The sequence below is a fragment of the Agelaius phoeniceus genome, chromosome 3 (genome assembly GCF_051311805.1).
Source record: "Agelaius phoeniceus isolate bAgePho1 chromosome 3, bAgePho1.hap1, whole genome shotgun sequence".
Taxonomy (NCBI): Eukaryota; Metazoa; Chordata; class Aves; order Passeriformes; family Icteridae; genus Agelaius; species Agelaius phoeniceus.
In genome coordinates this window covers 93,705,043-93,715,707 of record NC_135267.1, presented here as the reverse complement: position 1 = coordinate 93,715,707, position 10,665 = coordinate 93,705,043, and the positions used below count along the sequence as shown (strand labels likewise).

The window sequence follows — 10,665 nt, the reverse complement described above, 5'->3', positions numbered from 1 at the left end:
CTGGGCAGTGCCAGCATTCTGGGGGAAAGGTGGTAGTGGTTAAAAATCCCGGCTGACACAGGCCATCGTGTTTGCCATGCTTTATTTGCTCACATTGTGAGAAATAGCTTTTCCTCTAGCAGATGAGCCTGCAGAACCATACTCTCCATGTCTCCAATATGCCTTGAGCTGCGGAGCCTGAAGGTGTTACACTTAATGAGGCATTACAGCAAGTAAATGCCAGTGCCAGCAAGAGAAAATATGCCTTTTAAATGTAAAAGATCTGAGTGTTTTCCATTTACTGATAGATTGGTATGGGGGAACAACAAATTAATCTCTGAATGAAAACTTGGTGTCAGTTAAATATCTCAAAGAGTTCAAGACCTGTCAAAGGTTATACTTAAACAGTTTGTCTCGTTGCTTCCACGGAGCTGTTAATAAGTTTGACCACTTACTACTAAGCGGCCTTCTAACAGAAATCATCGTAGGCTGGCGTGGAGCGCGACCTGGGATGAGGGCGGCGAGCAAAGGCTCCGGAGCGGTGTCTCCCGCTGCCAAGAGAGCGGCTGCCGGGAGTTTGTGAGCGGTCTTTAAGCACTCCGCGTTTCTCACCGGCGAGGGGTCGAGCACGGCGGCCGCCACTCCCGAGCGGGGGCAGAGGCCGGCGGAAGGCGCCGTCCGCCGCGGTCGGGCCGAGCGCTCTCGGGGCCGGCAGCCCGCGGCGCGGCGCGGCCCCAGACGATGGCGCTGCAGCCCCGGCGTTGCGGCGCGGCGGCGGCCGGCGGGGGTCGCTGCGGGGCGGGCCGCCGGCGGCGGCGGCGCGGGGCTGCGGTGCGCGGGAGGCGGCGGCGGCGGCGGTGCCGCACAGCCGCTGGTGCCGGTCCCGGCGGGGGCATGAGGCGCGCGGGGCGGGCGGGCGGCGGCGCGGCAGAGCGCGGCTCGGCGCGGCCCTGAGCGGAGCCTCCGCGCCGCGCTGCGCTCCCGCTCAGCGACTATGGCCGGGGGAAGGCGAGGGCTGGTGGCGCCTCAGAACACGTTCCTGGAGAACATCGTGCGAAGGTCTAACGGTAAGGGGGCACCGCGGGCGAGCGCTCGCCGGCCGCGAGGAGCCCGCCGCGTCCTCGACGGGAACAGCGCCGGGTGGTGGGCGCCGAGCCCCGGCCGCTGCCGGGCGGCTCCGCCGGAGCGGCGAGTCCAGGTGCCGGAGCCGGTGCCGGCTGCGCCGCCCGGGTACTGCCGAGAGCCCCCGGGCCGGGCAGCGGGGCTCGGGCTGCAGGTGCGCCGGCACGGCGGGCGCCCAGCGAGCCCCGGCGGGCCGGGATCCGCGCCCCGGGGCGAGCGGGAGCAGCGCCCGGCCCCGGGCGGGGGGATCGGGGCGTCCGGAGAGCGGCGGGGGCGGCGGCGGCTCCGGACCGGGAGGAGGTGCGGGGATTCAAGATGGTCCCTGGGCTGGGAGAGCGCGGTGCGGGGGCATCGGCCAGGGCTGCCTGCCCGAGGTGAAAGGGAAGGTTTGTCATAAGTGAGGAGAGAGTTTGCCATTTTAAGGGCTGAGGGCAGATATTGCTTTTTTGTTCTTTTTTTTTCCTAGTGCACTGTAACCAGGTCTGTCTCTTGGAAAACTGTGGAGTGGAAAATGCCTCGAATTTCACAATTGCATGCAAATATGTATTAATGCTATCCAGATTCTTTCACTTAGGGACTTACCGAAAGCTACTCCCTCTGTGAGCCGGCGACCATGCAAGCGTTCATGGGTTTGTTTAACCTAGGCATATGCATTTCTTTTAAAGCCCCGAGCCTAAGTTGTGCCATTTCTAATGTTCTAGTGACTTCAATGGGGTCACTTCAGGGATTAAGAACTTGTAGTATGGTTGAGAATATGAGGATCAAGCTCCTTTTGAAGACAAGACGAGTTAATTAATTAAAAACATAGTCAGTTTGTTCTGATAAGGCAAAGACAATTAACCCTCTTGATAAGCAGCTAAAAACTCAAATGATCCCAAGAATGATTTTCAAATATTTTTAATTAGGCAGTGTGAGTGGAGAACTACCCTTTGATAAGACCATATTTTCACATAAAATTGTGAGGCTCTTTTTATAGGTTATTTCTCTCTGCAACTTTCCTGTAGAAGGAATGGGGCTGGAGGCTGCATTCCTGAAAAAATTACTTTCCAGTCTTATAGTGAATCTTACCCTCTTTTTTTTTTTTTTTTTTTTTATGTCTTTAAAAATGAACGTTACATGTCATCACATTTAGGCTGCTTCTCTAATCTTCCAACAACAGTTATTGAAGGTTTTTCTGAAAACTGTCTCGACTTTGTAGATTATTTTCTTCATTAAAAACCAATTTCCTCTTTTGGCTTTCAGTGCCAAAGCCTCGCTGCAATAAATCAGTTGAGGCTTGGAGATGGGGGGAATCATGCAGCAGATGCTGTGCTCTGTTTCTTCCTCTCTTCCCCCATTATTAAGAAGGTGTCATACCAGAGCATAGTGCTAGACAGCACAGGTAGAATGACAGCACTCCATTTCTAAATGCTCAGCAAGTCCTGAGGGCTGTAATCAATACAAGTTTTGATTAAGCTTGGTAGGAAGTGATGCACAGTTCAGACATACTAGGATAAGCTTAGGCAATCGACTCAGGTTTAGAACCCTATTTCTTCTGTGATGTGCCTTCAAGTTTTTGCTGGACCCAATCCAGCTTTGCTGGAAATGTGGTGCTGTCACATACCAATGTTGGATGAATCAGTTTTTTCTACCCTTAGTCTGTTTGAAGAGACAAGGATAGCCTCCTTTCTCTCGTGCTGAGGCAGGGCTGTGCTGACCAGCACGGGGGCAGTATGGAAACATGCCACATCTCATCTTGTCCTGCCTGCTTGGCCATTGAGGTGATTTGGGATGCCCACAGGATGAGTGCTTAAATGGGCCCATAAAGCTTGAGGTTTGGCTCCCCTTTCTTGGTTTTGTTCAATTGGGCAGTAATGTGACCCACAATGAAGCTGCCTACGCCATTTGGGATTTGCCAAATAAACCTTGGGCTTCTTGTCAAGTTTGTATTTGCTGGCACATGCTAGCAAGTTGAATAGTGCCAACAGATATTGGGTGATACAGATATAGGAATGCTCCTAATTTGCAGAGGATTCCCTTTGAAAAGAGAGGAATTTTGTCATTGAGCAGAAATAACGTACTAAGTGCTTCATGTGAAGGAACTTGTACATGACATGGGTATTGTCAGTCACGGGTGGATGGAGGAAAGAGTGTTTTGGGGCAGGGGGGTGTTAACTCAGTGGAAGGGGCTGTATAGTGGTTACAAAGGAATGGGCATGCAGCTTCTTTTGCAAGCATTGCTCTAAGGGCAGCACTAATTACACCTTTGTTTTACCAGTAATTTTGACAAGGAGTTCTTTGGACAGCCTTTCTGTCATGTTAGCTGTGAGACTGGTGAGCTGATGCACATTCTGTGGCTAAAGGTAGTAGCAGTGTATGTAGATGTGCAAGGTCAGGGGTTTTGCCATTAGGGTTAAAATTTGGCTCATGTTTATAGCACACCTTCTGCAGCAGGACTCACCTCCAGCTCCTTTGGTCTGAATTGTCTGCTTCAGAGTTATTAGGAATGAGAGCTTCTTCACAGGCTGCAAATCAACTGAGACAGGTTCTCATGCACTGAATGCCAGCCAAAAGAGCTGTGCTAGGGTTAGAGCTGCAAAGCACTGCCTTCCCACTCATGGGAGTAAAGAGAGCATGGGATGGCCTTAGGTAGCACACACAGGAAAGAACATGTAACATGTCATCTTCTAGATCTGTGGACCTTGTCTGGTCCTCTGTGATTTCTTCTCACACAAAGACCTTCTGCACAAAGTGTGAGCTTAAGGTTTGTCCTTCTTTGAAATGAGGGACACCATAATTCTGATCATCTTGTATTTAATGTTCAAAATATGTGTTTCTATACTAGCCATGCAGAGCTAGAAAAATAAATGTTGCATGCAGTGGTTGGCTGACAAAAATTTCTTTGAAGCATTGAAATATTTAAAGACCAGAACACCCAGTGGGACAGAAAATGAGCCCATGCTGTAACACAGTGCAGTATATAAAGAATCACTAGCCCCTGATGGTTACTGCTAATGTGATATTAATGTTTTTTCTTGGTAATGTAATACATCCACAGTATACAAGCACTGTAATAATAACAGTCATAAACCTGGATCATGGCCAGGGCACCCAAGTCAACTGGTGCAGCTTGTTGTAGAGGTTATTTGTGATATTCCAATGCTTTATCAATATCTGGAGAAAAAAATTTGTTTTTGATTTGTGTAAATGCCAGCTGAATTCTTCAATCCTTCCTTGGTCAAGATTCTCATTGAGGTGTGTGATAATCGTGCGTGTATAAGGATGGCAAAAGTAAGTCCTGTATTTACATGGCTTTGGAATTTCAGTGGAAGTCACAGGTACTTTTCTGATTTATGGACAAAATAAGGAGCTTGGAAGAAGAGTAAGTTAGAAGGCATAAAGGTTGTGTGAATTTAATTTTCCTTTCACAAAATCCCCTGGGAACACACTAAGGAAACATCAGTTATGGAAGCAAACCTGCATCTTTTGATGGAGAATGCAGAGAGTTCCCTGTAGAGGGAAAGAAAAAGCACCTTCAGACATAGATCTTGAGTATAACAGACATTTGCATGATTTATGGCATTGCTTTCATTACAGGCTATAAAGTCCCAGTACAATAAACATTTTGCATCCTGGGCATGCTAACCTTGTACCATCATCTGAGACCTAGGAGAGAAATTAACTTTATTGTAAACACTTCTGAAACTGAAAAGACTGTTTTTGTGTTCAGCCAGAGAAAAATGCAAAGGAAACTTAACAGAGAATGAGGAATGAAAACAGCAGACCTTCAGAAACTGCAAGAGGACAGCTTGTAGGTTCTGTGTTAAGGACATTTTCCGAGAAGAGAATGAAACAATGGGTTTTATTGCTTCCTGATCTTCCTTCTTTCCCATGTTAACAACTAGAGTGGAGACACATATATTTTCATATACATTTTCATCCATGCTTTTCTCACAGTTGATCAGTACGTTGAAATACCTATTCACTACTGACAGTATTTTTTTCTCAGTATCACTGGAATAGAATGTAAAATGTTTTTTTTTTTTCTGCTGGCTTTTACTAGGCCAGAAGTCTAGTTCTGAGTGTGCACTTTTATGCATTTAGGAATGTACGGCCTGATTTTGTTAAAATTACTTTTATAGATAGTAAGGGAAAAAATGTACAGCACAGAGATGACAGGTAATGTGCTTTAAAAATAATGTTCTGAAAGCTCAAGAACTTCTCCTGTGATAATTCAATGTATCAATCCAGTTTTGCATTAAATCCTAGAACAAGATTATAAAGCAAGTCTTCATGAAACCCACTCGTTGGAGAATTGGTTAATGCATTTTTGTAACTCATAGATAAAAGTGAGTGGGGAGTTAGGGCTATAATCAGTAAATCAAATGGCTTCTTTAAACTAAAGAAAGACTCATAATTGATGCAACTAAAGTATGCCTTTTCTGGATTAGTGTTCATCTCATATGGCATGGGAAAAGCAAACCCCCTGACCAGCTGAATGATGAACCCTCACTGCTAAACAGTGGTTTTGTCCTTTAATAAGAGTGGTGTAATGTCTGACTCTTACCTGCTGATGAACTTTCTTATTTCTGAAAATCATCTAATCATCTCATTCTAACATCACATGTGTGTAAATGTTGTGGGATTTGTGTTTTAGTGTTTATTTTTGGGGGGTTTTTGAGGGGGTTGTGCTGGATTTTTAATGTTTCTCAATATGGACAGTACTTCAAGGACAGGTGACAAATCATGCTGTCCATAAAATACATATGACACCTTTGGTGCAATTTCAGCTATTCTTGTTCTGTTATTCTGCAGTAATATGCTTTATTTTAAAAATATAGATAATTATGGAGACTTTATAGCTACGAGTGTTAGAATGATGCATAATTTTCAATTTAAGCTTTTCTCATGGTAGATGCCTGCCATGAAATATTTTCTATAACAATGCAAAGTAAGAATGTTGAGATGGAAAATGTAGTTTTTTGTCTATTCTGCTGGCTGCAATTAGCATTCATTTTCTGTAATGATTTAAAGTGACTCACTTAAAGTTGTTGCTTTAGTTGGAGTCTCTTGTTATTTGTGGAAAGACTGATGAAACAAATTTTTTAATAATTCTTTTCAACTTGCGCTTGCACTTTGCTCTGGTGTACACATGACAGTGTAAGTCATGTTTGCATAAACATGAAATATCTGTATTTAGGGAATTGTGCTCATGCTGTAGCAACTAAGGAACTTTTAAATCAATTTTGGTTTGGAAATTAAATAGTTATATAAAACTTTTATAAAACAGCCCAAATGAACCTATCTATTGGAGTTTATGTTTTTTGTATTACAGTGAGCTGAAAAATTTTGACCTCAATATTAAGGATAGATGATTTTGAGGCCACTATATCATTATCCTATAGAATGATCAAGTTGTTCAATGGGATATTTAAGCACTGAAGCACTTCCACTGTAGGGATGAATACAAGGGGATACTGAGTGAATGTGAGTATTGGTGTAACACCACTGGCTTCCACAGGAGGATGTGGGTGGAAGAGCAGAATTATTCCTTATTATTTTTATTTTACCATATGAATAGTCTTTCTGTCATTTGAGCAGGTCTGTACTTGCTCTGACTACAGTTACACCACTTCTGTTAGGATGAAAATGTGGTTGGTCCCAGAAGTGCAAATCTCAAATCACATGTGTGCAAAGAAAGGATTGAATAAATACTTGAAATTCAGTGTGAATTATTTGAACTGACTTAGGGCCATATTTTGATCTCCGAAATTACATCTGAACAATGTAACTAATCAGTGTGACTAAGTGCTTCTGGTTTACTTTTTTTTTCAAAGCTAAGACTAAACATGAGCAAAGATTCATACATACCTATCCTTTGTTAGCAATTTTGACAGGCCTACTTATACACAATTAATTTCTATGCTCTGGGAAGAAATTAGACAGAAATGATGCAATCTCATTTCCCCCAGTATCCAAATGATGCTGTTTGTTATGCAAAGTCACAAGTTTGTAGATACCACGTGTTCCTTGTCCTTAAGCTGCATGATACACTCTTTACTGCTATGACAGCAGCACATGATTTTTGCCTGCTGCACATTTCATACCCTGGCTGTGACACAGCATCTCTGCTGTTCTGTGCCCATCTCAGGCAGCAGTAGCTGTATCCTCTACCCTGTTCCGTGGGGAGGGTGAGAGACACATGTGATGGAAGCAAACCTGTTAGTTAGATGGAAGCAGCTCTGTTGGTTCTGCTGTAGGAGTGGTTTGTGCTTGTTAATGCTAAAGAGCTAGGTTTGCTGCCCTGAAGATCCATGGGAAGAGTTTGAGACAGGATAAAAAAAGACCTGCTGGTCTCAATAACCAGGGCTGTCATCACCCAACATGAGGGAGGCTGTGGTCTCCAATGAGGAGGGCAATCTCCTCCTTCTCCTTCTCTTCTCCTTCTCTTCCCCTTCTCTTCTCCTTCTTCTTTCCCTTTCCCTCTTCCCTTCTCTCTCATGGGAGAACAAGCAAGTTTGGTGAGGAGCAAGCCTTCCCACCATACTGAGCCTGGTTCTCCTTTTCCTCAAGGGGGAATAGATTGGGAACAAACCTTTTGAGTGTTGTATTTGTATGATGACTGTGGGGAAATATATTAATATATTTAAATCCCATTTGTGCACTACACAAACCCAAGCACCCTGGGGGATTTGACTGACCCAAACATGGGAAAGTGCAGTGGGCACCAGCCTCTCCTGTTACCTGCACTAGGACTGCCTGGGCAGAGGCTTCCCCTCAGCTTCCCCTGTGCAATGAGGGAACACCTTCAGTGTGGGAATGTGTCTGGCAGTGCTGTGGGAGTATGTCTGTCTGTTGGTCTCTGACCTTCTGCCACTGTTTCCCAGAAGAGGACCTGGGCATCACTGGTGGGACTGGGAAGGTAGAACCTGTCTGCTGGCCTCTGGAAAGAGGTGGCAGGGGGGTTGTCTCAGCTTGGCAAGATCCATGCTACAGGAGAGGCTGGGATGCAGCGGTAGTGAATATGTAGCTGTGCAGGGCAATGAATGGTAGGGGGAAAACATTTCAGTGACTTGCTCCACGTTCATGCAAGGAGGTGAACACTCCTTAGTCAGTTAGTCCTGGCCAGATAAATGTCTGTGAGTGCAACTTATCTACAGGAATTCTGGAAGCTGATGGACAGTTTTGGTTAAACACAGTACTAAATATAACAGTAGGATTCAGTAGATAGAGTAGTTTTGGTAAAATGGATGCTCTAGACACCTGTGATTGTTAGTGTTAAAAGGACCAAGTTTATTTAGAAAGACATTTTCTGATTCTTCTGTGATGGTGTGTTTTCTAAGTGGAGGAAAGTACTGGTTTCAGTGACTGAGTGAAATCCATTCTTACATTTTGGAAGGAGCTAAAATGTTTTTCTTGTTGCTTTTAAGTGGCCATGTCTACTTTAAAGTGATAACCCAAACTGGATCTGACATTTGAGTGTGTAGATGCTGACGTAGGTATACTGCAGTGAGCAGAACTAACCTGGAGAAAATGCAGGCTAGAAAATAGGAAGTGATGCACTTCACAAAGTAATCCATGCTGCAGAAGCCTGCCCTACTCATGCAAGTAATTGTGCTGCCTTTGTGATGTTACAGCTCTTACTTGTATTTCTGCAGCACATTGTGCTCTGTGCTGCACCTCTGCATATTTCCTCTGCATATTTCCTTGGTCTTGTTCAGACTGTGCCAAAGTCAGCAATTCAGCACAAGCCAGAAGCCCAGGTCTTATATGAGCCTGCTCTCTCTAGTTCTAGCTCATAGGAAGGGCCAGTGATGCTTACAGTTTCTTCTTGGGCCAGGTAGTGCTGCTAACACAGCTGCCATTGTGATAGAAATTGATTTTCAGGTAGGGGAGTTCACTGAGTCCTTTCAAGTCACCAAATAGTTTTGATACTGCTGCTATTACTATTATGTCCATTTCATCCCTGTCTTTGAAGAGAATTTAGCAATAGATTTCTTCATGGTGTTCCTCTGGCCAGCTCCTTTCCTGGCCTTGCTGACCCACTTGTGAGTCCCCAAGAGTCTCTGCTCTGTGATACTCAGAGTTCACTAGAGCATCCCTCGTGCTTGTTGTGTAACAAAGCCACAGCTGTTTCCTGGTCTCAGGGACCCTGTGTCCCTGCAGATGCAATGGCAGTATTTGCCTCAGTGGATGTTATTCAGTATTTTCTTATGTTAGGAAAAATGACCAGGTTATGAGCTGTCCCCAAGCAGCACATTGTCAGGGCTGTCACTGCAATTGAATGTAAATGATAGCAGCGAGGACAGCCCTTCTACTCCTGGGCTGTGCGCTGGAGTTAGAAGTGGGAGTCCTTATTTTATGCTGTGTCTTGCCAGCGTTCACACAGGCAAAACAGTGTTGTCAGAGACCCTTCTCAAGAAATGAGATGTGTTTGTCAGCTATGTAAAGCCTGGATCAAAGAAAGGTCAAGATGCATGAAGTTTGAATTAGCTAGAAGGGAGAGACACTTAAGAAACAATGGGATCATCAACATCTCTGACTTGTTCTTTGGTTGATAGTTGTGCAAAATTTTTCCTTTAGAGTTTTATGGGTACATAATGATCTCCCAGCTTGCTTCTGACTCACAACTAAATCCAGCCTGGACTCTGATGAAACATTGTACCTCTACATGCTAGAGAAGCTCACCCAGTGCTGGCTAATAGGGGTGCATAAAATACAACAGCCAAGTCATACTGACTTAAAAACTCCTGTGATGAGGGTATTGACATCTATTTGCTGTGGTGGCTTGATGATTAGAACAGTCATTTGAGAGCTGAAATAATGTTGAGCTTTCACTGCCCTAAGGTAGCCTTATCTTCTAGAAGAATGTCCAAACTGCTGCTTAGGGAGGGAAATGTGTGCATGCTCTCTATGCATCCTTTGGAAACTGTCATGGGCTTTGCTGGGCCAAAAACATAAGTGGGAACACGATTCTTCAGCTCCTGCAATAATGGCAAAGAATTGAGTATTAACTATGAGAACTGGGCTTATGTTAAAATATTAGGTATTGTAACAAACATGGGAAAGGGAAAAAAACAGCCTTAAAATATCCCCCTTTTTCATTGTTTTCTGTGATTTAACTTGGTCAGATTTCTATTTGCTGTGCTAAAGCTTTTTAGTTCTCCTCTCCAGCAGTGCTCACAGAGCTTCCAGCTCCCAAGTCCTTGAGAGCTGGGCATCAGGGACTAGACTCTTGCAGTCTCAACTTTTGGAGCTTAAATCCCTTGTGGATTTAGGGCTTTGTTTTCACCTATAAATAGGAGATAAGAGCATTGTTGTAACTCACAGAAGCCTTGCAAGGCTAGATAAAAGTAGTATTATCACAGTGATGGTTATCAGAAATGTGTCCTATATAGCCTTCAATGAAAAAAACCCAAGAGATTATTTATCTGAAAACAATAAGGTTTAAGTGTGAAAGGGAGGCAAATTCTTAACAGGAACTCTTTAGGAAGTGGAGAGAAGGGAAAATTACTTTTTGAGAAGGGAAGGCAGTCAGAAGCAATTCTGACGCAATTCATGCATGGAATAACGCTATTCAGATCA

General features: G+C 44.5%; 1 protein-coding gene across 2 annotated transcripts in view; it reads left to right on the top strand.

Moving 5' to 3' along the window:
- The first annotated feature begins 828 nt into the window (after window positions 1–828).
- The window catches only part of KCNH1 (potassium voltage-gated channel subfamily H member 1), a 179,740-nt gene continuing 169,903 nt past the window's right edge, over window positions 829–10,665 (top strand). For both annotated transcript variants that reach the window (XM_054629252.2, XM_077175874.1), the window contains exon 1: window positions 829–1,046. In XM_054629252.2, the coding sequence (XP_054485227.1) occupies window positions 974–1,046 (73 nt within the window). In that variant the 5' untranslated portion in view covers window positions 829–973. The remainder of the gene's footprint in view (window positions 1,047–10,665) is intronic.